Below are 27368 nucleotides of genomic sequence, written 5' to 3' on the forward strand. Positions count from 1 at the left end.
CTGGGGGTGCCGGGAGCTGCCGCCTCTGCCGCCGGGAAGGCCGGGGCTGCGGCTGAGGAGGGGGCCGGGGGCCTCTGGGAGGAGGCGGAGGCGGTGGAGGGGGTGGGTGGCTGGGCGGGGAGCCGGGGCGACACTCGCCGCGGCGGGGGGGCCGCGCCCGGCGGAGGCGGACGGGGCTGCGGCGCGAAGGGCGGCGGGGCGGCCCCGGGCTGCACCCGCGGAGGGACCGTGTCGCGGCCCGCCCGCTTCCTGGTGGCCGCGCTCTGCGTCCCTGGCGGCGTCTGCCAAGACAAAAGGTAATTAGACTCCTCGTAATTTGAGCACAGTGGGTGCAGTGCCGTCCTGAGAGGCAGAGATTTCGGGTGTCAAAACCCTCCGTCCCCCAGGGAGAGGTCACCCTCCGGCAGCTCTCCCTGCTTTGGGCGCTCCCCTTGGAGCCCGCTGGCCACCGCTCACCTGCTGCGGAGCTCTGCGGCCTTGCCACGCCGGACACAGGATTCGCCTCGCAGGATGGGTTTACGATGTGTAGATGCTGGATAAGGTTGAACTTCTGTTATAAAACCATAGGTTTGGGGTACTAAGCCAATGGGTTTTTTTTTCTTGGTAGATTTCCTTGTGGGAAAGTCGTGGATGTGACTGGTTGCTTTAATTCCTTTATAGGAAAAAACAAAACCCCCAAATTAAAAACAAAAAACAAAACAACAACAACAAAACACAAAAACCAAAACGATCCCCCCCCCCCAAAAAAAAAAACCTAAAGAAATCACCACAAAAAGCAAACAACCAACAAGGTGTCCCCCTCAAAAAAAAAACCAAAAGAAACAACACTGTTTGTAGTTCTGGTAATAGGCTTTCTTCATGTGTATCTATTTTTCTCTGTCTTATCTTTCAGAGTTATGAAGGAGGAAAATAAAGTAAGACAAAAACAATGTGATACATTTAATGCCTGATTTTAGCTTCCCGACTGCTTGCCTTTTATAGAAGGTGGTGTCTCACAGCTGGAAATTCACAGAACCCTCCCGTCATAAAAGAGTAGAAAGTCGTGGCCAGATGAGTTACCTAAGGTTATTTCTGTACTCAAAGATGGAATTGAAGAGGTATCAGAAGTAACTTTAACCTTTAGTCAGCTTTGGTTAAAATTGGTGTTAAGAAGTGGCAGCACACAGCTTCATATGGTCAACAGAATCAAGAAAATCTGTCAGGGAATTTGGATAGACATTCATCTTCTGGTTTCCAGGGAGGTCTGTGCTGCTATAGAGATGCTTTTACCCCTACCTGAGCTACTCAGTTTAAAACATTTGTGCCTACATCAAGTACACCCACACTTCTGGCCTCAGTTTAGACATGGAACTGTCTCTCAAGTTAACTCATCCTGATTGGAGCAAGGCATTTGATAGTTTTCACCTCAATCAACTGTTTGGATTTAGAACTGTGTGGGTGCCTAATTTTAACACAGTATGTTAACTCCTGTGAAAATGTCCTCATGAGATTCTAGTTTGAGGCAGTCTGGGTTTTTTCCAGTTCCTAGTGCATGTAAAAGTGAAGACCAGGCTGGACAGAAAGAGGACAGGATAAATGGTGAGCTGTTAAATCTGAAATCCACCCTGTTGCTATTGCCATTACGTCAAAGGCTCATCCCATGGTGTCTGACAGAAGGACTGCCGGGTGAGTGCCCCTTCGCAATCTGTCTCCTTTCAGGAGCAGCTGGGGATTAAGAGTTTGTGAATTGGATTCGTTCTGTTAAATTGAATGTACAGTAGAAATACTTCTGCCTTTAGCGTTAATACAGTTATCACGTAGGGGTGAATGCTATAGAATTATACAGTTTCAGGAAATTTACTGGTTTTTTGGGTCCCAAACTTTGTTAGCCTAATGTAGTATATATTTAGCTAATGCTGGCCTGATCTATATTTAACTGCTCTAATAAATCCTGCCTTTTCCTATAAATCTTGCCTAGTGTATACAGGGGCAATCCTGGGGAATCAAGGTAGACTGTGCCAGCAAGACTGGTGGTCTGCTAAAATGTGAATCTAAAACAAGCACTTGTGTTTCTGTGATATGATGAAAGATCACACCTCCTCATGCATCTAACATAGTTAATGCAATAGTTGCAGAGGTATGCAATAGAGATCACGCCTACTGTACTCCTATGTTATCCACTGTAAGCTTATTTAGGCTATTCAGAGTCACTGGTGTGTCCTGGGTTAACTGGCAACTAAAGATCAGGCAGCCGTTTCCTCCCCTCCACCCATCCCGGTGTAATGGAGAGGAGAATCAAAGGTAGAACTTGACTGAAATACTTGACTGAAGAACTTGGCTGAAATAAAAAGAGTTTAGTCACTGAAACAAAATAAATTATAATGATATTAGTAAATAATGATAGTAATGATTAGGAAAAGAAAATCTCACCACCAGCTAACCAATGCCAGACCCTGCACCCAGGCCTGATCAGGCCCTTCTGGGTTACTGGTAATATTTATATTATATTTATATCCCAGTTTATATTCTGGGAATGATGTTTTATGGTGTGGAATATCCCTTTGTCCAGTTCAAGTCACCTGTCCTGGCTATGCTCCCTCCCAACTTTTTTTTCCCCTGCACCTCCTCACTGGCAGAGAATGAGACACAAGAAAGTCTCAGATGCAGGATAAGCATGACTTGGCAATAACCAAGACATGAGTGTGTTACCAGCATTCTTATGTTGAATCTTCAACATAGCACTGTGCCAGCTACTGAGAAGAAAAGAACTATTCCAGCCAAAACCAGGACACACTGGTGTTTATTCAAATCAGATTGTGTTCTTATACTCTGATACCCCTCCCTATGTCCATTTATACTAGCCAAAATTACAGTCATACACTGTTTTGGTTATCTTTTCTGTGTTTTAAAGATATTTTAATAGGACACCCTCAGCAAAAGTAGAGGACTTTTAGTAAAATTCCTTTCTCAGTCTGATCCTGCAACTAAGATTTCTTCCCCGTTAAACTTTAATTGGTGCTTTTGGTCCTGCCTTCTTCATCTGCCCTAGCAGAAAAATAGGTGTTGCCTAAAAGACCAATTGAGACTAAGTGTAATTTAGAGTAAGTGTGGAAATTATTCAAATGATCCCATGAAAAGAACTTACTTTTGAAGTAGCAGTGGAGAGATCCCGCTTCAGGATGTGTGACATAAATGTACAGTGAGGGAAAGTGATCTTCAAAGTAGGTAGGTTAAAAATAATTTAGAATAAACCAGTATTTTATGTATGGCCGGAAAGCTGAGAGACAGTAAGTGTGAAACTCTTTAAGTTCAGTCTTGTTAGGCTTATAATGGAAGCATGTCTTTTCCACATAGATAAAATTCTGGAATAAATTCAAATTGTAATTGTGTATAATAGAGCTTTGTAGCAAACTGGCCTCGGGCTGAAAAAGCCCCATAACTTAGGATTGTTATTTCCACTCCAAACTAAATAGCCACAATTTCATGAAAGACGGATTGTCTGTTGGTTGTTCCCAGTACAAAAATACTTAATTAATAAAATAAATTAATAAAATAAAATTAATTAATAAATATAAATAAATTAATATTACAACAATTAATTTAAAAGATAATGAGGCAAAAGAGACATTTCCTGTTGACTTCAGTCAGTGCTGTCAAGTCCGTACGCTTTAAATTTTCCCATTCATTGTTTCTTATTACGTGAAGGATGTCATCCAGCTGCACATCTTTACTGAAAATAGGTAACTGTAAGGAAAATTACTAGCTTAACTCTGAGCTATTCACACAAATGCATACATCCCCTTATGTTACTGCTAAATTTTTATTACAGTGACTATAAAAAGATTTAAAAGTGCTACCATCTGTATCGGACAATGATCTGGCACACATGCCTAAAAAATAGTCTATTATTCTGTGTATATTCCTGGTTAGTTGAAACCAGTTCTGGTTTTAATCCTGTTACATGCATTTAGTCCTTAATTTTTAACAATAAGGTAGTTATTGTATTGCATCTTCTCTTCCCTGTTAACAGTGACATAGTTATCCTTATACCTTGACTGAAGGAGAACCCTGTCCTTAGCTGACAATATACCAGTACTCTGTGTGTGTAAGTCCTTGTTGTTTAACTTACTGTACATGGACAACACAGAGTTTAGAATATTACTGGCCAACTGGTCAGGCTGTTCAAAGGCTAGAATTTGCTTAATGTTTATCTGAGGTGCAGGTGATTTCCCCTTTAATGTGAATATACAATTAATCAGCAAATTTTTACTATGTCACTGATAGTATTAAATATTAAATTCTCCACATGCTCAATACAGTTGATACATTGTGTACTATATTTGCAACCAAATTGGGTGTTACTAATCCTTGAAGAAGTCTCACTCAACCTTATAATTTGTATTAATTATATCTCTCCATTATTATACCTTTTATAACCTTTCTTCATTTGTAGGTAATTGTGTTCCATGTAAACAATTTTACTGCTTTTCAGGCCTCCATACCTACAATTCCCCAGGTGATCTGATACAAGCTCTAGGAAAACAGTGTTTGTTTTGTCTGTGAGTATCATTGTAATTCAACAACTTTTTGTTTGCAAGCCTTAGTTAAAAATTGTCTTTCTTGATCCATATGTGGGGATTAATACCCTCTTCTGAAATTGTTACATTTGTTATTCTGTGTATTATTATCTAATTTATCTAATCTAATTTATCTAATTTAGGTTTCTGTAATGTTTTTGTCTCTCTTTAAACAAAATAAAACATTTATCACAGATGAAGTGCCTGTCTTCTTAAAGGTCCTTCTCCCAACGACTGTTAAGACTGTGGCCTAAATATTCTTGTTTCCTTTTTCTCATATTTATTTTTATTGCTTGTGAAATGCTAGCTTCCTGTTACTCAGCTTGTGTTTATAGTGTATCATTATCATTAGGCTCTACCTAGTCTAAGAAAATGTACAACGTATGCTATAAACTGACCTTGTAAAACAAACTTGAAGCCATTAAACAGTAAGCTTTTTTAAGCTAGCTTGATATGCAGAAATACGTGTTTTCCACTTAGCACAGCTATAGCAAAGATAGCTATCAGCCAAATTTAACTTTCAGTAATCAAATAAATTCTTATTGTTTCAATGAAGGTTTGAATGATCTGTGTCTATGACAGATGTTAATATTTTGAGGAAAAATATGACTTTGATAGAAAAGAACAAACAAGCAGAAGTTGGAAGAATTCTTGTGTTCTGGTGCTGTCTTCTTTTGTGTGATCCATATGAAGGAGTACAGAGAAAAAGGTAAATATTTAGATTATTTGCATTCCTGCATTTGACTTTTCAGTCTAGCAGTAGCTACCACGCAATTGTCAGTACAAGTCATTTATGTTGTTAGCATAGGTGGAATACAAAAAAGCAAATAGTAAACGTGGTCTCAATGTTTGGCATGCATTATATTTATTTTCCTGCTTGGTTAAATCTTTAGTAAGCTGAAACAAAATGTGTTATTGTGATTTTTAGTGTTTATTGTTTGTTCATCATGCCTAATGTAAGATTGATTAGCTCTGACATTGCTCTAACTCTTCAGATAAATGGTGGGGGAGCATAATGGGATGTTGCTTCATGTCACTGTCAGGAAAATTACTGCAAGCCTTATGGGTTAGGATCCATTTGTTATTAACTTTAAGCACTCACAGGGGAGAGAAGTATAAGATTCAAAGCAGCTAACTTTAGGGGAAAAAAAGGGTGTGGACATCTGCAAAATTATAGATGGGTGATCAAAATTTCAGAAATTGAGGAGGCCCTAGAACAAGAGCAAAACACTGTAACACTGTAGGCCATAACAGGTAGATGACAGTCTGTAGGAGCCAGTACAAATTTAATAAAAAAAGCATATCAGACAAATTGAATCTCCTCTAGTATCTGCTACTGCCCAGAAGACCAGTTAACCTGTCCTAGATCTCCACCTAGCAAAGCATTTAATAGTGCCTCAAAGGAAGCTCTCACAGGGAAGTCAGGGTGACATAAATGGCAAAGTGGTTCACATTTTCAAAGTAAAAGGATGGATGTGGTGCAGCCCGTGATGCTTTGTGCTTAGCCTGTAACTACTTATTTCCATTCTTACATAGGACTTCCCCACTACTCGATAAGGCAATACCAACTTGTAAACCTGTAAAGCGGAAAGTTAGATGTGGAGTTCAGACTGACATAGACGAGTTGTGCTGGAGACCTGCCTGAGCTCAAGCCTACAGAAGGCGCAGAGGGACCAGAGCAGAGCTCTGCATGCATGGCCCGGAGCGCATAGGGTCGGTAGGGAGTGCCCTGTGCTGGGGCACCCCCGGCCGAGGGGACAGCAGGTTCCCTGCTGGGAACGGTGAGCGCTGTGCCTTGCTGTGTAAATAGAAACCTGATCATTGTTTCAAACAAGCGAAGGAACGTTTCAGTTCCACGAAGCATTGGCGAGCTGTGCTTATTTGTCGTGATGTTTAAGGAAGTGGTGGGCCAGCTGGAGAGCTACGAGAAGAACGGATGGCTGGAGGGCTTGACCTGTGAGAAAGGGTGGATGATTTGACTGTAGCAGACCGATGGCGGGTAGTTTGGCTGCCCTCAGACTCAGCGGCAGCCACAGAGGAGGCCAGACATTGGCCAGACATTGTCCTGCTGGCCTCTCACGGTACTGGCGGCACAGACGAGCGGTACGGCGGGTACGGGGGGACATCGGGTACCGCGTCACGGTTTAGCGGGATCAGCAGCCCAGGCGCTTGGGAAGGCCGGCCTGGTCTAACCCTCCTACCTCACGGTGCCGGGGCGGAGCAGCACCGCAGCTCCCAGCGCCGCCGCCGCCAGGATTTGAAATCCCGTCCCGTGGTGCCCCGGGGCCGCCGCTGATTGGCCGGGCCGGGCGGTGCGCGGTTCAAAGCGGCGCTGGCGGCGGCGCGCGCGGCCGACCCGAGCCGAGCTTCTGTGGCAGCGCTTCGGTCCCGTCACGGTCCCGCCATGGCTTCCTTCGGCTCCCAGGGCGGCAGCACCAAGAAGGAAGAGAAGGGCAAGAACATCCAAGTGGTGGTGCGATGCAGGTACGTGTGGCGGGCCTTCTCTGGGCGAGCGTTAGGGGCCGGTCCGCGGGCAAGCCCCAGGGAGGTCCCGCGTTGATGCCTCCGGGACCCGGGCCCAGACGGTGTCCGCACAGCACCTCGCACAGCCCGCGGGGCCGTGTGACAGGCGCTGTGCAGCCGTGGCTCTGCCGGGCCGCGGTGTCCGGCTGCGGATACGTGCTCCAGCGGATCGCTGTGTCTGCCCGCAGCGGTCGCTGCGAGGGAGCCTCCCGTGCCCCTCGGCACCGCGCTGGGAGCTGCCTGTCCCGGGCACCGGTCTGCGGTTGAGGCAGGCCCGTGTGTCCCGCGGGGAAGCGGCGCTTCCGCAGAAGTGTTTTGAGCGATTTCTTACAGCTCTAGAAGGCAAAAAGCTGCAGTTTCCGAACTTGATTCGGCGCACTCCCAGTATGAAGCTGCGTAGGAAGCTCAAGGAGAGCTACGTGGAATTAATATGACATTCAAGACGCACAAAAACTCAGGCTGAATTGTGTACTTTGTCAGCTCCTGTGGGAGGTCGTTAAGCTTTAACAGATAGATTGTTGCTACGCTCGCTGTGCCACATAACTTCATTGGTGCAGACTTTCAAGGGGACAGGCAATGGGATGGGAGTCTGCTGCTGAAGTAAAAATGACCAAATGTCTTGGTTGATGAGATGAATTTACTTTTTGGTATGAAGTGGTATATTTAATGTACCATAAAATTATGTTCTCTTTGTAATTCTGAGGTGGCTTTAAAAAGTTGCTTACTGCCACTAGATAATAATGTTAAGGCACCGTATGTTAAAACTGTAATACTGGTAATATATTATGCATGATGTTTGAAACACCTTTAGAACCTTGTTTTTTTTTTGAGCTAGATCTGCGAACATTAGTTTACATATTATGTTTTAATGTCTTTTGCAGTCATGTTCTCAAGCTTACGAGTTCTGCTTTTACAGAGGCACAATAAATATAGAAATTAAAATCAATTTAGCCTTATCTTTGCAATGCAACTACAAAGCTTCTGAAACAAATGTGGGATTGGTGAAAGTGTTGATGAGTCAAGGCTATTTCAAAAGAATAAGTTGATTTAAGCAACTGGATTTGAAATACTGTCAAGAGCAGAGCAGCTATTTTCTTTTTATGTGTGTCAATTATTCTGGAATAGCTTTATCAAGTATTTATTTTAACTAAATATAATGATCACTATGCTACTTTTAACATTAGGACTGTCCACGGTGGAATGTTCTGCTTTTGCTATAGTTCATAGACAAATTGCTATGTCAAGAGTTAGTTTCTAACCTCTTAAAACTTCCTTGCCCACTCTTGCCCTTTGTAAAGCTTGTTTGGTTTTTTTTTAATAGCTTCAGTTTATTTGAATTAGTGTTTCTTCTACGTTTCTTTTTTCTTCTACATCAAGTCTGATTCTCCTTATAGGTAGGAAGGTAGATGTAACTTTGTTCTTTGGTGTCCTAATTTGTTCCTAAAACCTGATCGGTCTGAGCATATTAAAAAAAAAAATCTTTTCAAGCAACACATTTACTGAGCTTTGGTAAAACAGAAATTTGGAAACTCAAAATGCATGCATTAGCATTGTTAATTATGTCCTTCATACCTAAGGGGCTGAACCCAAGATCAAATATCTCCGTGGCACACCAGGCAGCTGTTTGTGTAGTGGTGATGGTGATGATTTGTACTCCTGTTCCAGCCCAGCTAAATGGTTCTCCTAATATGACAGCTGTGGGGTCTTGCACCTCCTGCCATGGACTGGTTCAGTATTACATGGTTGCACAGCAGAATATGTTCACTGTTCTGTTACTTTAACAGTCATTAAACTGAAGCTGTAACTTGCTGCTGTGAACAAGGTTTTAGTGATCTTCTGTTGTCATCAGTTGATCTTGCACCCAGGTGTCCCATGGCCTGTTTAGAATCTGACAGTTCAGCCTTGGTGATGTATTGAGGGAGAAATGTTAGCCACAAGGTTCAGGAAACTCGAGGTGCTATGTGCTTGTGGTTTTCTTGTATTTTGTGGGTTTTTTTTCTTTAACATTATAATTCAAGGAGCATCTGAAGTGTCTCTAGTGTCAAGATACTTTCAAGAGTAAGTATGAAATATAGATTGTAGAAGGTATATTTTCAAGCTGACTGCACAGGTAAACTATATGGGTAGCATAGACATTCAGTGCAGTAGCACTAGTTAATGAAGAATAAAGTAGGATTTCATGCTTTTTAGGGAATTTCCATGCATTTCAGGAGAAATAGTGGCAAATATGCCTTTAAGGAAAGTGGTGTGCACCAAGTTTGAATTAACTTACTGGTGAAACAAGATGCTCACCATCAAGTTCAAAAATGTTGTTGTCCCTCTATTAAATGTTTTTACTATGATTGACTTTAAATTAATGTGGACTTCTCCCCCCCTGCCCCCCAATCTCATGTTTGGTCTGTCTTATTAAATATTACTCAGGTACATCAGTATTATAAAGGTTCTGGTATTGCTGCTTACTATGCTGCAATTAATGGGGTCTGTTGGTGTTTTTAGTGCTTTAGAGTGTTGTCATCCGCATTTGATTCACTGTTGCATTAACTTGCGTTTCTAGGTGGGTTTTTTTTGAAGCCTGTTATTTGGACAATTGTTTAATATGTTTCATATTCTACCCCCTGTAACTGAATATGTTCTAATGTTACCTATGTGTGCATCTATATGGTCTTGAAAGTGGTTAAAGGCTTGTTAAAAATATGTATGTAACAAACAGAAAGCTATGGATGCCTGAGTTGTCTCACAGTGGGTGAAAGTTAAAACAGGGCCAAATTGCGGTATTTTTTTCTTAAACAATTATTAAACAGATAAAGTTAAAAACTTCGTTCTTTTTGCCCAGTTATACTATTCTAGGTCCTTAACCGGAATGATATTACTGCTTCATCTCTTTTCTGTTCTTGTTAGCAATGATTTCAATCCAATATTCCTGACTTCTGTCCTTTTAGGCCTTTTAATGCCTCAGAACTTAAAGCGAGCTCCTACGCTGTCATAGACTGTGATCAAGCAAGAAAGGAAGTCAGTGTCCGCACTGGAGGAGTGACAGATAAGTCATCAAGGAAGACTTACACATTTGATATGGTTGGTAACTGCTTGTCAAGTTGGGGGCTTCTGGAAACAAGCTAATATTTAGTGTGACATTATACATTATTGTATAGATAAATGGGATGTGTTGTCTTTGTGTCAATAGGTTTTTGGAGCTCAGGCAAAGCAGATTGATGTGTACCGGAGTGTTGTGTGTCCCATTTTGGATGAAGTTATTATGGGCTATAACTGTACAGTGTTTGCGTAAGTAAGCCAATAATTGCTATTAGGAAATTTTATTTGTATTTTAGTTTCTTGTTTACGTTTTTATTTTTATTCTCACAGTTACGGCCAAACTGGTACTGGTAAGACCTTCACAATGGAAGGGGAGCGGTCACCCAATAAAGAATATACTTGGGAAGAGGTATGTTTTCATTCCTGAGATTGTTCTTGTCTGTAGTGTAGTTCAAAGCTGGAAACTGAAGAAGCCTAAAGAAAACCAAAAGTTGATGTCTTTCAAATTCTGAAGCTGACTTTCCTTAGAAATTTGTAGATTAACTGTCTTACTCATTTATATGAAAAGGACTACTTTACATCTTTAATGTATTGCATTCAACTCTTGTTGAGTTTTATATTCTTGTTTATATCCAGTCAGACTAGTTGAAACTCTACCCCTACCTCCAAATCTCTTTCAGTATATTTATAAATTAAATACTTCTTTTTAATTTATAGGATCCACTAGCAGGTATCATACCCCGTACATTGCATCAAATATTTGAAAAACTCACAGAGAATGGTACCGAATTTTCCGTGAAAGTCTCTCTTTTGGAAATCTATAATGAGGAGCTTTTTGATCTTCTGAATCCTACTCCTGATGTTGGGGAAAGACTACAGATGTTTGATGATCCTCGAAACAAGGTTAGTTCTACAAAATTTGTTATTTTGAGGTTTTCAGGATTGTTGAGAGACGTATAATAAGCATGTATTACTTTCTGACAGAGGGGTGTAATTATTAAAGGCTTGGAAGAAGTAACTGTACACAACAAAAATCAAGTTTACCAAATCCTGGAAAGGGGTGCAGCCAAAAGAACAACTGCAGCTACTTACATGAACGCATATTCCAGGTACAAATCTTCCCCATTTCAGAAACCTTGTTTTGTTCTTTCTTAAACAGACTCTTACTGAAGAAGAAAGAAGCTAGAGCAAACATGACATCGTCTTGAGATTGTCTGTCACAGTGCAGACTCTCAAACATGGGTTAGAAAGCTCTAGTTACAATTTCTTTCTTATCATGTGCTGTGGGATGATTGCAATAGGTGTATGAAGGGATAACATGGTTTAACCCCAGCCAGCAGCCAAGCCTATCTGGCCGCTCATTCACTCCCCCATCTGCAGGATTTAGGGAGAGAATTGGAAATGAAAAAGCTGGAAAACTCATGGGTTGAGATAAAGACAGTTTAATAGGGATAGCAAAGGCTGTGCACACCAGCAAAGCAAGAAATTAATTCACTGCTTCCTATGGTTAATACATCTCCATGAGGGCAGGGCCCCATCATGTGTAACAGTGATTTGGGAAGACAAATGCCATCACTCCAAATGTCCCCTCCGTTTTTCTTCCCTCTTCCCCCCAACTTTATATACTGAGCCTGATGCTATATGGTCTGGAATATCCCTTTGGTAGTTTGGGGTCACCTGTCCTGGCTGTGTCTCCTTCCAACTCCCTGTGCATTCTGAACCTCCTTGCCAGTGTTACAGCATCCAAAGCCCTGACAACAATGTCTCTGTATCAGCAGCCCTCTGTATGGCACAAATCCAAAACACAGCCCCATAACAGCCACTGTGAAGAAAACTAACTCCACACAAAAAAAACCATACAAAGCATCATAAAATCTGAATGCTTCTCAAGTCAAAAAAGGACAAGCTATTTCTCCCTGCATTGTTTTTAATACAAGCTTCTCCTCTTGTTTAGAGTTTGCCTGCTTTGTAATTATTATATTCTTTGTAAATATGTAGTGTCTGTTTGGAACAGTAGCCCTGGGATTCCACCTAACTCTAGCTGAGAGAAAAGCATCATAATGTTCTTAATTAAACTTTTAGAATATTGAAGTTTAAGTATAACTCAAAGTTATGAAGTTAAATTTTTCAAAGCTTTCTATGCCTATGAAAACAGAAGGGCTAAATCTGACAAATACATAAGTGAAATACATTGCAATTTACTAGTATGAGATAAATACTCCTTGCAGTGGATGCTGTACATTTTCAAAAAGAAGGTTCCTTTCAATTTTGGAAGATGTTTAGTTGATATACCTGTATCAGAGGGGTGGGTTGTCTTTATTCTAGCTGTTCTAGGTGGTTGGATGTTTTGGCCAGTCCCATTTACTAAATAAACTTGGTGTAAGAGTCTTGAATATCCTTTCCTCCCTGTACCAGCAGTAGGAAATTATACCTTAGGATTTGCTACTGAAGTTTGGTATTTCAAAATACTGCTAAGATCTGCTCTTTACAGATCCAACACAAGACCCTCATTTCAAAATCTGGTTTCTGTAAAATTTGCAAACTAGGTTGGGAATAAGATTGTATGGCAGTAAGGGCTGCTTCATATGGGTGCAGGTCATAGAATGTAATATAGGGGCACCTGGGTCAGAAATAGCATTCTTTTTATTGCTGCCTTCACATTCTTGAGCTGTAGATGTGATATCTGGACAAGTAGTTGCAATAGTATGGTATGTACTCTGCCTGTTTTGTGTTGTATTTTAATTTCAAGATATACTGACCATGTCTATCTACTGGTGGAAGGAAATGGGTATTTCCTACCACTGATTGGAACACAGAACTCATTTTGTCTGAGATTCCAGAGAATTTTGAGAATTTATTGTGCCTGATGTGTTTTTATGTATGGTCAAACTGGTGTATTTTGACATCTATGGCTTTCTATGTGTCAGCTTCCTGCAGTAAAAATTTATTAAAGGAATAAACTCAACCTAAAATCATCTTCACTATGAGAGTGGGGAAACACTGGAACATGTTGCCCAGAGAAATTGTAATGCTCCATCCCTAGAAGTGTCCAAGGTCATGTTGGATGGGGCTTTGAGCAGCCTGGTATAGTGGAAGGTGTCCTTGCCCATGGTAGGAGGGTTGGAGCTAGGTGAAACCATTCCATGATTCAGTGATCTTAAGCTATTACTATTTTTGATGGAAAAATTAATTTCACTTCTAAATTTTTGTTGGATTGAACTAGTTGCTGAATTTTCTTAGCCTGCATAAAGAAAGTTATGTTCCTTACTCACATTTTGTGAAACTGTTCTTAGCATAAGGACTGAAAAAAATCCTGCGATTCAGTTTCCATGAGACACTTGTGAATTGGGAATACACAAATGTAAGCAAAACCAAGGCATTTCTCTTGCTTCTCCTTGAAATAAGTTAAAATTTATAGGATTGAATGAGTCAAATGTCAACCAATTACTTCATCACTGGTTTTAAATACCATATTCATATGTACACACACAAAATAGCAGAATAACTTTGTGTCTTGAAAATGTAATTTGTAGTTCATGGGCTAAATGTATTCTCTATAAGGAGCACAGAACTTGTAGCAGTCATATAACAACTAGATATTTGGCTTTAATGGAACATCTGAAACTGATTTCTTTGCAGCCGTTCCCACTCTGTGTTTTCAATTACCATCCATATGAAAGAAACAACGCTAGATGGAGAAGAACTTGTTAAAATTGGAAAGCTAAACTTGGTAAGTATTTGAAATAAGTGTCATTGATAGATTTTTTTATCCATATACAGGAGTTGATTAGAGTTTTTTCCTGATAAGGGGAAAATTATTGTTTTCATAAAGTGATAGGACGTTTATTTGTTGCTATGAAAAATACCAGTCCCATTTGTCACCCCAGTGTCTCCTGAAAAACTGGTAAGCTCTTTTATGTGTTCTGCAAGACTTTGGGGCAAGCATTCTTCAGGGTGATTGAGACAGAAGCATACCCTGCCTTTTCAGGTTGATCTTGCTGGAAGTGAAAACATTGGTCGATCTGGGGCTGTTGACAAAAGAGCTCGTGAAGCTGGAAATATCAACCAGTCTCTGCTGACACTAGGAAGAGTGATTACTGCTCTAGTGGAAAGAGCCCCTCATATTCCATACAGGGAGTCTAAACTCACAAGAATCCTTCAAGACTCTCTTGGGGGACGGACAAAAACATCAATAATTGCCACAATTTCGCCTGCATCTGTAAATCTTGAGGTAAATTAAAATCTGAAAACCTATTCCTAAAATAAATAGTATATTTTACTAATGATACAAAAATGAGTTAATTCCTCAGTTTGACCTAGTCTTACATCTGTTTTTCACAGGAAACATTGAGTACACTGGAATATGCCCATAGAGCAAAGAATATAATGAACAAGCCTGAAGTTAATCAGAAGCTAACAAAAAAAGCTCTCATTAAGGTAACTAGACATGTATCTTAAAAAACGAAGTTACAGATTAGGCATGACTTTTTGTTAATGTAGTCTTTGCTGTTTGCAGGAGTATGGGAGAAGCTTTTCTGAAGTGATTCTAATTACTGAACTGATGCTTTTAAACTAGAGCTGCACTGATATAGCAATGGTCCCTGCAGATATTGGAACTGCTGATAAGACTAAAGTTGAAGGGAGAGTTATTGCTACTAGCTGTGACTGTGGGTGTTACATGTTTGCAATTTTGCACTTTCCCTAGAAAGTGCCTGAATTAAAGGGAACTTGTCAGTAAGTACAAGTGACGAGCCAGTGTAAAGTAGCCCTGCCCCTAAGGAAGCTGTGATTCCCATTGTAAGTTGCTAAATGCAATCAAGTATGACCTTCAAATGGAAGGTTTCAGTGCTCTACATATAGCCAATATATATCCAATGATATGAATTTAAATGGTGTTATACTGAATTTAGAGCAGAGTTTAAGTTCTTTGCTCTTGTGCTTATGCAAAACTTCTGTAGAGCACTACCTTTGTGAAGTACCTGTTAAGCTGAATATCAAAACCAAAATAGGAATTTTCAGGTTTACATGTGATTGTTTCTTTATGCAGGAATATACGGAAGAGATTGAGCGTCTGAAGCGAGACCTTGCTGCTGCTCGAGAGAAAAATGGAATCTATATTTCTGTTGAAAACTATGAGTATGTCTGCAAAATTTCTATAAAATAACTAGCAACAAATCTCAGATACTGGTACCTATCCTTATACAGATAAGTATGTACTTGCAGATCTATTTTTAGTCCAGAAAGTTGAAGATAGCTAGGAAAACTTAACTGTTTGGTCAGCTTGTTCTTTCAAAATTAATTATTATACAGATGAAATCCAATAGGCTTGCACTGAGGAATTTGTCTATGTGTAAAACTTACCATAAGCATTACTCAGCATGCAGATTTACACTTGCAATTTTTTTTTTTTTTTCAGTAGAAGTTAATACAGGAAAGTAAACTTGATATTGATATATTCACTTCTTAGAGGGCTAGTTTGCACAGAAAGTTTACAATGGAAAATTGTCTTAAATCTTTTCTGCCTTAAGTGAAAACTACCTGCTATTCATATAGAATTTAGCAATATTTATTTTTTGAAATTACTGAAAATGTAGTGTAAAATCTTAAAGCTGCCTCTTACTTGGCTAATTTGTTTATTTTTATTCTTGCTTGAGAGCCCTTAGTGGAAAGCTGACGGTCCAGGAAGAACAAATTACAGAGTATATTGACAAAATCAGTGTCATGGAGGAAGAAGTTAAAAGGGTGAGTGATGTTTTTCAACTGTGACTTAAATCTGCCAAAAAAATCTAAGAAATTCTCCTTTCAAAGTGAGGAAAAAAGTTTGAGGAAAGAACAGTCAGAATATTCTTCTTGTTGTCGTTGATATTAAAGTTCCCCAATTAGTCAAGAGTGGAAACTTCCTGGTCCTTGAAGTTAGGATTTTGAAATAATGTATATGAAATTGCAGCTTGCAATACTTATTTTTTAAAACTGCTTTTATGTCTAGTACTATAATTTGCTGAATTTTCAACAAAAAGTCTGTTTGTAAAATGGTATCATCTCAGTTGACAGGTATGCAAAGAATGAGGGGAGAGAGGTCATGAGCTTCCTTTAAGCAAATTACATGAAAATTTGAGCTGCTTGTTTAAGAGAAATGTAGAAATTAATTTGCTGGTATATGTACCTCCTCTATGTAATCAGCTTTACTGACTCTTTTCAGAATATCTGGTCATGTTTGTTTAGTGGGATTCTTTTCCTTGTGCTGTAGCAGTTGTTGGCTCTCGCTTTTCGAGAGGGGAAGTGGTTATTACAGTGAGAATGGTATTGGCTTGATATTTTCAGTGATTATAAAGACTATAGAAACCTATAGTTTAGGTTTAAGACCTGAATCCTAAAGCTAAAATTACATTGCTAGATGACAATTTGCCTTCTGTCATTGTCATGTAATTTGAGAGATGTGAAATTAGACTGTCAAATTTATAAAACGTGATGTTGCCTTATTTGATGATTGTCTTCCTATTTAGGTCACTGAACTATTCAGAGTCAGTAAAAATGAACTTGAACAGTGTAAAACAGATTTGCAAATCAAGGAGAAAGAACTGGAAGAAACGCAAAAAGACCTGCAAGAAACCAAGGTTCAGCTGGCTGAAGAGGAATATGTGGTTTCAGTTTTGGAAAATACTGAACAAAAACTTCATGGCACAGCTAGCAAGGTTGTCACAGTTGTACTTATTGTAAAACAGCTTCCTATGTTTGGGAGTTTCTTGGGCTATTCAAGGAAAACAATTGTTGCTAAAGCTTGATGTGAGTGAGACAAGACCTGGATTTAAGATGGGAAACTAGGATTAGATTGCAAGACTTTGTGGCAGTATTGACAGTTGACTGCTAAACACTTTGGTTGCTCTGGACCTAACTTTCCCTCAGGCCAGTTTGTCATGGAAGTTCCAGTGCTTTGCAGTATCTATTATTATGAGGTTTTTTGCAGAATAAGTAGTTTTCTTTCAAAATCTTATGACTGGTCCTGCAAAACAGTAAACTCTACATACCTGAAGGACCTGGTCTAGTGCAACATGTCCCTGCCCATGGTAGGAGACTTGGAAATAAATGCTCTTTAATGTTCCTTCCAACCCAAACCATTCTATGAACTGGGCTAGAAAAATAGCAAAAAGCTTTGAATGATGTTGCCCTGTCACCTCTGTGTTTTAGGATATGTTTTTGATGTGTTTGTAGATTAGTCATAATTATCAAAACAGACTTGAAGTAGAGTAGAGAGAGTGTCCTGCTATTTGAACTGCAAAATGAAGAAAGTTGTTTCTTCAGGCACTATGGCAATTTCTTTGTTTGGATTCCTGTATGATTAGGAGGGGATGACTGTTTTTTACGTGTGGGTTATGGGGTATTTGAGACAAATGGGTACAGAAATTACTTATGCTCACTATAAACCGGGACTCCACTGTTTGTATGAATTCTAAATTATGTATTGCAGGATTAGTACTAGAAACCTCTTGCTTGAGTACTATATTAAAGAATATATTGAAGTACTATATTAAAGAATATACTGTCACATTGTTCAGAAAACAGTAGAAGTGCTCAGGTATTTTTCAGTTAATACTCTGGAATAAATGATACCTTTATTCCTTATTATACTGAGGCAGTAATTTATTAATGCTTTGATTTTAAAGCCAGAACAAATGGTCTCTGGAAGGTAACTTTTTCTCATGTTCTAAAAGCATAAATGACATAACACCATGGTCTAGAACTGTTGTAATTTGATGATATAAAGGGAAATATCTGTCTTCCAAGAGAGATAACTTCTTTAACTCAGAGCTGTTGTTGCTTTTCCTTATATAATATGTGTTTGACTTGTTGTTTAAAGACTTACTAAAATAACTTTAAAAATTGTAGTTACTAAGTACAGTTGAAGAAACTACAAGAGATGTATCTGGGCTCCATGCAAAACTGGACCGTAAGAAGGCTGTTGATCAGCACAATGCTGTTGTCCAAAATACATTTGCAGGACAAATGAATGCTTTGTTCAGCAAAATACAAGATTCAATTACTGAAAACAGTTTGAAGCAGCAACAGATGCTGACATCTTACACAAATTTTATAGGTAAGTGTAATACCTGTATTAGTAGTTATCCTGTAGTAATCTTAATCTCAAAGACCACTTCCTAAAATGTATCTGTTTTAGGAAATAAGTGGTTTTATTTAAGTGACATAATTATTACAGTTGCACCAGTAATAATGTGTCTGGGATGATCCACAGCCTTCCTGTAATGGGCAATAAGGTGATGAGTAATAAAAAGTTCCTGTCTTACAGCAGAACTTTAAAAAAATTTTTAAATCTGGTTTTCTTTTGTAGGTGACCTCCTGTCTACCAGTTCTTCTACAGCAGATATTCTTGCATCAGTTGTATCAGCATCTTTTGCCTCTCTTAAAGAATTGGTGTCTGCTGAAGTTTCTCACATGTCTGAAAAAATAACACAGCAGGAGAATCTATCACTTGATTGTAAAGCAGAGCTGCTGAGATTAATTGTTAGTACATTTGCATCTTAAATATTAGAAAATGGTTTTGGTCAAAAGGGGTTCTGTATATGTATAGAATGTTTTCTAATGCTCTTTACCTGTATCTGCTTCACCACCTGACCATGATTGTCCCTCCCCACTTCCCCTCCCTTGTCACCACAGCACAAGCTGTAATGTACTATATATCATATACTGTCATAATAGAGTACGTGGATATGTACATAGTAGCTTTTTACAAATGTAGATGAAGGAACAGCCATGTTCTGGTTTAATTTTTTCTTTTTTTTTTCTTCCTAGGAGGAACATGAAACTGGATTAGGAAGAGCAGTAAATAGCTTGACACCAGTGGTAGAATTTGTCTTGGGGTTAAACTGTCAGTTCCAGAGTAACTTGGAGAAATATTCTGCTGTGGCTGACCAGGTAATACACATAGCCTGCCTCTTTGGCTTGTGCTTTGCTATTTTATTTAATTTACAGGTAATATGTTCTTTGTTTTTCTGTAGTATGTCAGAGTGTTTCCACTTTTTGTCTAGCATTTTATCCTTTATCTTGTCCCATGAGTTCTATCTTTTAACTTTCAGACCTTTTTCTTCTCCTGAGTGTGATAAATTTGCTTGTTCTCTATATTGGCATAGCTGCTTGCCTGAGTGCCACAGTAGAATTGTAAAACGAGGATGCTTAAATCTTTATTAGCAACAAATATTTGATATTTTTAATATATTCTTCCCCTGTATTTTAGAAATCTGAAAAAAAAGTTAGCTTAGGCAAGTCTTACCACTCCAAAATTTTTATGCTTTCCTATGAAACATTTTCTATAGCCCTTTTGATTCCTGGGGAAATGTGATGCTTTATCTTGTTAACAACCATAAGTGCAAGCAATACTGCACTTACTGAAGACCTTTGCTTCAAGTTATAGTTCTGTCTCATGATACTTCTGTAGAACTGCAGCATCTTTAATTTCTTTTTTTTTTTTTTTCCTTTTTTCCATTTTGTCAAAAACAAGTCTTTGTTTCTGGTCACTTGTTTCTTTTACTGAAACATTTTCCCCTCATGTCAACTACATTTCATGAGGAACCAACTCCCTTGTCTGGAAGGTTTTTATTGGTTTTCAGGCTTAGACAGCAGATAGTCCATGGCTTATGAGCTCTTGCTGTTCCTTGTCTGCTTTTCTATTTACCTTGCATGTCAAATTTTGTGTTTGGAATAGCCCCCACACTAAGTTCCAGTCTCAAACTTCAGATTGTTCCAAGTGTGACTTTTTGCCTTTTATGCACAGTACTTCATTAATGCCTTTTGACAATATTCTTGGGGTAGACTTTGTTTCTGTGTCAGTTATGCTAGGGAAAAATATCAGTTTCTTAAATAAAGATCTAAAAATCTAACTGTAAGTAAAACTTTTTTTCTTTAAGATGGAGTGCCATAAAAGGGAAATGGATACCTTCTTTGGAGATCTTTTTCTCACTCTGCAAAAAATACAAGAAGAAACAGCTGGTGGTTTTGCTCAGCTCCAGCATAATTGTGACAGTTTAAAAGAAGAAGTGGAAATGACGAGGTCGGCACATAGAAAGGTATCCTTAGAGTAAGAAAACACCCTAAAACCAAGTGTGATTACTTGCTTTGATTTAAATTATTATGTGGTAGTAAACCGTTATACTTATCTCAGAAAAAAATGTTAGGAGGACAGTAACTTGATCCTAATTCTATTGAACTTTTGTTAGGCTGCTTTAAGTAATTTATATAGGAATGTAGCAAAATCCCCTTCCCCTTGCTGTGAGTATATTCAATATAGTGCATTTACACATGTCTCCAAAAGCAAAGTGTCTGTGTCTCCACTACACAAAAATTGTACCTTCTGCTTTAGAAATGCAAAACTCTGCATTTCTAATCCAGGCATTCAGCTACCCTTTAAGAGTGTTAAAAAGTGCAGAATAACAGTGAAACTTGTGATATTTTTCTTGATAGAGCGCAGCCAAATTGATATCTGTACTGCAAAGCCAGCTCGACCTGTTTGCTCAGGAGACTCAGAAGAACTTAACTGATGTACTCACAAAAAATGGAAGCCTGAAGACTACCATCACTGCTATGCAAGAAAATGTTCACCTGTAAGGAGCAGGTTTTTTTGCTGTACATTTATGTAAGATAAACTATGTATGAAGAGAACTTCAAAATTGGATGCTCTTAATATTTATGTTCTTACAAAGCCTGCTGGGCATGACCTGTGTATTAGAGCTGTGCTCTGCCACTGAGTGTAGATCATAGTTGGCCTTTCCCCAGAGTAAACAGTAGTTCAAAAAAGCTTGGCCTTGAACTTGTTTCCTGAGCAAGTTGTGTGTGATAACAAAGTATCATTTTGGGTGTAATATGCCGAGGAGTGTCCCTCAGTATCTGGACTTCAGAACTCCATATTATAAAGGTTTACCTTGAAGCATAATAATGTATCTATTGCAGTATGTTTAATTCAATTGCAGACTGAATAACCAAGGTCTTGCTGAAGTTTTTAGTTTGTGGTTAGGGTCTTTTGGTTCTCTTTTCAGGTTTTTTGGTTGGTGGAGGTTTTGGGGTTTTTTTTTAGCAAACCTGCTGCTGCAAAGTGCTGTGAATTTGCTATGTAGAACAACAATATAATAATTAACTGGCTTGATAGAACTATGCTATTTCACTGGCTCTGGTCTCATGTTTCTAAAAGTGTACTGTGTTAAAATCTACCTTTCAAAATCTCTGAACTCTTACAAATATGTTGTTGCAGGAAAACTACAGACCTAGTCAGCAGTACAAATTCCAGTCACAGCAAATTTACTGCATCTCTGGATAATTTCTCTCAAGAGCTCAGGAATATAAATGCTGAAAACAAGACAATGCTAGAAGAATCCAATAACCACTGTCAACATCTTCTCAGCAATCTCAAAAATGTGTCTCAGGATACCAGTACATGGGGTGAATTTACAACTGCTCAGATGGTCAACTTTACTAATCAGCAGCTATTGTCATTCAAGGATGAGAAACAGCAATTTCAGTATTTACAAAAGGTACCTATAGTCATTTGTAGTCTAATGCAACATCCTGAGACAAACTGCACAGCAGAATTTGTAGAGGGGAGAAAAAAATTCTCTGTTATAGTCAAAACAAAACTATGTTTTTTTTGATAGCAGACTCATGTTACTGAGCTTAAGAAGAAGATGTAACTAGAGGAAAGCAAAAGACTAAATTAAGAGGATGACTTTGAACTTCAAGTGCCCCTAACCTCAAAAAATGGTGTCATGACTAATGCTATACAGCTAACTTGTAATCTGAGCATTTATATCATCTTAGTAGTGTTTAATTCTAAAGCTTTATCTACAGTACTGTCCTTGGGAGGGGCACAGTGATCAAATGTAGGCTGTTTCCTGGAGAATGCAAATGACTTTCTTAGTCAGATTGAATCAATATGGTAGAAAGCATCCTTTTAAGTATATACAAGTATATACTTGGCCTCTTATCTAAGAGTTTCTCTCTTACGTTTTTGATTTAATTTCCATCACAAGTTTCACATCCCAACCTTTTTTTTGTTGTTGTTGTAGTAGGCAATAAAATAGGCAAATCCAATATTTTGTGAACAGAAGGAAAAACTCAGCTAGAAATTTCCTTCACACAGAATATTCTGAATTGGAAGGGATCTCCAAGGATCAAGTCCAACTATAAACTAAAACCATTTGTGGTCTCAACACATCTGTTGTACCTGCTGAACACTTCACAAGTTCAATTTCAGTGGGAATGGCTGAAAACACATTTTCTTTTTCCTCTGCAAATGCATACAGTTTCTAGTTCTTGTAGGATGTTCATGTTCAGTTGAATATCCTAATTCTGTGCAGGGTTTGTGCATAGAAGCATGAGGAGTCTGGTCTGAGCCAGATGGCATCATCTTTATTCTTGAGACTAGCTTTCTAAAATGATCATACTTTCTAAGAAACTGACTCTCTTCTGAAGATAGCTCTCAAAATGAGAGTGTAAACCTGGCACTGAAACTTCTCAATTTGAGGTCTCAGTTGTTTCGTTTCAGGTCATGTCACTAATCGTGCACCACATCTTAGAAAAGAGGCCATAGTCTTACCTTTCCTGTTAGCTTGGTGTTTTTAGTTGGGTTGTTTTTTTTATTCCATTTTCAGAAAAATGAAGAAGACTGTGATAAAGCAATAGCTGAAACTGCTGACCACATTGGCAGACAAAAGGCTGCTGAGGGGAAGGTACTAAATGGCCTTCTGGATCAGATGAAGGTGGATCAGGAGATACTTGTGGAGCAGAAGCTGGCACTTAAAGAGGAAGTACATAATGGACTAACTCAGGTTAATAGTTTCCTGCAAGAGGAACTCAAAGTGGATGTTCCAACAGGTATTTAAGCAGGTTGGGGACAGAATGGTCTTACAGAAAACAGTTTGAGTTCCAGAATTCATAAGTGAAGGTTAATGGGGACATGATATAAACTGGGCAGCCTTACACCTTATTTTTAAGATGTATGCAAAGAAGGGTGATTGAACAAAGCATGATTTCTGTGATGAGCTGATGTAAAATTTAGGATCTGAATTTAAAGCAAACACTGAAAAGTGTATAATCTTCATTAAAGGGACAACTCCACAGAGAAAAGACTACTTGTATCCAGTCACTCTCGTGAGAACAGAGCCCCGGGAACTACTTCTGGAGCAATTAAGGCAAAATCAAACAAATCTTGATGCTATGCTAAGCAGTGTGGTAAATGAGGTGGAGGATAATGCAGGTCAGGTAAGTATATAAATGGCAAATTAGGCTCTTGAATGAAGTTTTCACATCTTTGAGAATTTTCCATGCCCCTGTGCAGAGCTGACTGGAACCCCAGGGCTGTTGTAGCCTTTGTGTTTTACAGTGTACTTGGACTGAAGTGTCCTAAGCTTTTGATAAAAGCAATCTCTTGAAAAATAAAGATATTAGTAACTTAGATTTCATTCCTGTTTTTCAAGAATTGAAGTGCCATATCTCGTATAAATCTTACCATGTTTAATACATTCATTGAGGAAATTCAGACATTAAATACATATTTCTGAAAAACTTGTGTTTTAGGACCTGTTGGACGAGGAAGGAGAGTTGCAAGAACCCAGTGAAAGCCTTGCTTGTGACAAATTCTTAATGGATAAAAATTTATATTGCCACACAAATGGTGGCATTCCTTTTTTCCAGGTAACTTCCACAGATAACAAAACAGTTATTCGAGTATTTGAGAGAAGAAATATCATTGTTCCATACAGTGCTGTAGGTAGTTTCAATTCACTTGTATTTTAGGGTAGCCTCACAACTTGTTCAAATCCTGTAGATACTGCTTTGTTAACTTAGTGCAACAGCAGTTAAAGTAACAACAGATTGTGATAGCAGTTAATGGTGGATAAAATAATGCAGATTTCCGACAAGCTGAACAGACAGTTGAAAACTGCTCAGCAAATAATTCTGCATAAAGAAAATTGTCATAATTTGCTAGATGTGTTAATGGACAAGTTGAAATGACATAGAGTATTTTCTTAGAGGCCTGACAGAAATATTTGCATTCTTAAATCTTCATGGGGTTGCATTTTTTTACTTACTTGCTTCTTACCCTTTTGTTCTACCAATGTATCAGTGTAAACTTCTTGGTATAGTAGTCTAGGGGTTTACTTGCTGAGGAGAGCATATTTTCTTGTTGTGCACCCTTTAAAAATAGCTGCTGAGTTTGTGTGTCTACAGTCAATCTCTTGAGTAAATGCAATATATTAGGAACCTTTCTCAGGAGTTACATCAACTTTTTTTTCTCAGAACACTGTGTACTGCATTGCACATGAGCAAGACTTTGATTTCTTCGTATTCTCTTAACATTGGGTATTTTCTTTAAATCCCAGCACAAAAGAAGTCTCAAAAAGGGTAAAGAGAACAAATCTGCAGCTCCAGTGGAGAACAAAATGGAGGATATGACAGAAGAATTTCTGCAGAAATCTAAGCATCCTTTAAGATTGCTGAACTAAGATATATCCTCTGAAGATTCCTGTTTTTATATATTTGTCTTACTGAGCCATAACTTTTTTTTTGGTTATTCTCAGTGTCTCTATATAGTGATACAAAGTTGAATCAAAAGATTTCCCTGCTCAATCTCATGCCTTGGTCCCATTTTTATATGTTGCAGCTTGCAAAGTTTTAAGGAAAAAAAGCCTGTAGATTATGGTGCTGTTATGTTAAATATATATGTACGTTGTCAAGTAAGAAATTTTGTTTCTCAGTAGATCTAAAATACAGAAAGGGATGTGGAAATATGCTTTGTCAGCATTATAAATTACATTTTTATGTATTAATTAGCTGTAAATAAGTGTTCTGGTTTTATACCTGCTTTTTATTCCAGTTGCTCTTTAATTACGATACTTCAAATAAATTAATACATGGAAAACAAATGTACAAGCACCTCACTCAGAGTAAAACATACTTACCTAACTAGGTAAGGTAAGGTTTGCTAGGTTTAAGTTAGCTAAAACATTATCAGCTATGTCATAAGTCTTGTGCTGTCAGAAGAGGATGGTTCTTCCCCTTGTTTCACAAAAGGCAATAATATTATTTCAGTGCCTCTTCATTCTGGGAAATTTTACTGCTGGGTCTTGGACTTTTTGTTTGAACCCCACTGTTCTTCCTCTTGCAGATGTGAGCTGTTGGTTGGGACACAATGTCTATCAGGTTCTGTTATCATAAGCTGGCAGCATTTCTTTAAGATCTAGGGTTCTTAACATTAAAACATGCAAACTTGGTTACAAATGCAGCTTCTGTGTTGTATAATGACAGTGAATTTCTTTTCATGCTCCTCCCCTGGAAATCTGAAGAAAACTTAAAGCCGCAACATGCCAAAGAAGTAGAAGAGTAAGATTATCATGGCAGTAGGGAGAGACACTGGAAGGCAACCTTAATTGCATTGAAGCACTATTCTTACATAATTGTCCAAACATTTTTTGGGAAATAGTTCACTTTTCTGTATTGAGCTTGCAGGCTTAACATTGATGTTTTTTCAGATAAGTGCATTTATTTGTCTTTGACCAAGTATGTAAATTAGTTGTACCCTTGACACCATTCAGACAGCACTTCACAGTCGTGCTAGAGTCAGAAGAACATAATTTGAAGTGACCCTTGCACTGATTCTCTGAACTGTAGGATGAGGGAGACCATTAATCAATTGTCTGTCTGAACACCTATCTTGCCTCTTATTATTTATCTTTTCTTTTACAGCTGTGGGCAAAGCTGATTGCTTTCCAGCAGTCTAATAGCAGGAGAAAAAGCATTAATTCCCTTTCAAGTGACTAAGAGGCACTAATACAGCCTTGTTTTAGGTTTCTTGGGTAAAGCAGGAGGCAGCTTAAGTACCTTCCATCTTGGTACCTACATATACTGAATCTTTCTCCAGCTGTAAGAGACTTGAAACACTGGAAGCTAGAAGACTCTTCAGTGTGTTTGGAGTATTGTCAAATTCTGGCACCTAAAACTTAATGGGCTTAGTTCTTCAGCCTCTAGGATCCATTTTCTTGCACCACATGCCTGTTAACACTGACTAGGTGTTAGCATAATCTTCCATGATGGTTCAAGAAATCATTTACTATCATCCCCAAGGGTTGATCTCACAGCTGTATTGAATAGCCTAAACCAAGTGGGGAGAGGCTTGCCACAAGCCTTTTACCCTACTACATTTTCCCTGTGGAGTTGACAGGGATTAGTATGAACAAACAAACTGGAATAGCCAGTAACTGAGTGGGCTTGCATCCACAAAATCATGCCATATTTTGTGGTCCCTGTCTTTATCCTCTTGAACCTCTCTACCTTGACTGCTTGGTTCCTGCAGTGCAGGCACAGCCTGCTTTCCTTAACAGCTGTATGAATTTCAGGGGCTGCTTCTCACTTTCTCTTTTTCTAAAGTAGCCTTCAAAGTCATGTCCTTTATTTACTATACTGGCAGTCATCTGCTGATCATTGTTCCTTTGGCCCAGGTATCCGGAGGCCACAGCAAAGCTGAATAAGATGAAAAATTCAGATGCAGAACATGTCCTGGCTTCCCTGTCTGTGCTCCTCTCCCACTAGATGGCCCTAACACTAAAGGTTGGTCTGAGCTCAGGTACTGGCTGCTAACCAGGACTTGAAAATAAGGGTTTTGCCAGGCTTTTCTTCAAGCATCTGTCAAAAAAACATTTCAGAATCTAATAATGAATTTATGCTTCCGTAGAGAGAATTCCATATCCAAGTTTCAGTAGGGGTTTGGTTTATGGAGAGCCACATTAGTGTAAAAGATGATCTAGTGTATGTCTTAGGCTTTACTGCCTAATAGACCTTTACTGTCAATAGACCCTCCTGATAACTAAATTCTTGTCCTGCCCTGCTGTCCCCCACCACATAAACACTGCCGAAAGCAGAAAGCAGTACTAATTTATTTTAGTGTACTGTATGATGTATGACAAAGAGAAAAGAAGGGTAAGAAAAAGAAACAGTTGTTTCTTGTGTTCACTCGTTGTAATCACAGATCTAACCCAGAGGGAGGAAATGGCACTGTCCAGACTAACTTGGTGATGGTTTGATTTTGTCCTGTGTAAAGCATCCTTTACAAGAAGGATACAAAGCCATTTACACAGAACAATTAGCCAGGTCACACCCACAATGACTCAAGCCAGCTGAGCATGAAGGGACCGTTGTAGTGACTGGGGCTTTAGTGTATGGCCATGTTCTAATTAATCTAATGAGTACTGTTTGGATTCTAGA

At 38.8% G+C, this 27368-nt stretch overlaps 2 protein-coding genes across 10 annotated transcripts in view; one reads left to right on the forward strand and one right to left on the reverse strand.

Moving 5' to 3' along the window:
- Positions 1–7330, reverse strand: part of IDE (insulin degrading enzyme) — a 61875-nt gene extending 54545 nt beyond the window's left edge. For 2 of the 6 annotated variants that reach the window (XM_086899533.1, XM_086899531.1), the window contains exons 1-2: positions 6198–6420; positions 457–652 (exon numbers count right to left, since the gene is read on the reverse strand). In XM_086899533.1, the coding sequence (XP_086755659.1) occupies positions 457–652; positions 6198–6420 (419 nt within the window). Of the gene's footprint in view, positions 201–456; positions 653–6197; positions 6421–6757 lie in introns of those variants that run through there. The other 4 variants (XM_086899536.1, XM_023929658.2, XM_086899537.1 and 1 more) reach the window with 4 other exon arrangements.
- On the forward strand, positions 160–25388 carry KIF11 (kinesin family member 11). Of its 4 annotated transcripts, XM_086899541.1 has the most exons (26): positions 160–296; positions 893–1097; positions 1522–1665; positions 4472–4538; positions 5113–5265; positions 10019–10151; positions 10261–10358; positions 10440–10518; positions 10827–11012; positions 11094–11218; positions 13749–13839; positions 14098–14340; positions 14451–14546; positions 15157–15245; positions 15764–15851; positions 16613–16801; positions 17994–18201; positions 18454–18626; positions 18915–19037; positions 20027–20185; positions 20580–20719; positions 21364–21643; positions 22760–22982; positions 23215–23369; positions 23685–23801; positions 24491–25388. In XM_086899541.1, exons 5-26 carry the CDS (start codon positions 5132–5134, stop codon positions 24611–24613), a joined length of 3252 nt encoding a protein of 1083 aa, XP_086755667.1. In that variant the 5' UTR covers positions 160–296; positions 893–1097; positions 1522–1665; positions 4472–4538; positions 5113–5131; the 3' UTR covers positions 24614–25388. The 4 variants fall into 4 exon arrangements, with proteins under 4 accessions (XP_086755667.1, XP_023785422.2, XP_023785423.2 ...); XM_023929654.2 differs by lacking the exons at positions 893–1097; positions 1522–1665 and having other exon boundaries at positions 214–296; XM_023929655.2 differs by lacking the exons at positions 160–296; positions 893–1097; positions 1522–1665; positions 4472–4538; positions 5113–5265 and adding an exon at positions 6816–7040.
- The last annotated feature ends 1980 nt before the right edge of the window (positions 25389–27368 follow it).

Source organism: Cyanistes caeruleus, chromosome 8 (genome assembly GCF_971803275.1).
Source record: "Cyanistes caeruleus chromosome 8, bCyaCae1.hap1.1, whole genome shotgun sequence".
Taxonomy (NCBI): Eukaryota; Metazoa; Chordata; class Aves; order Passeriformes; family Paridae; genus Cyanistes; species Cyanistes caeruleus.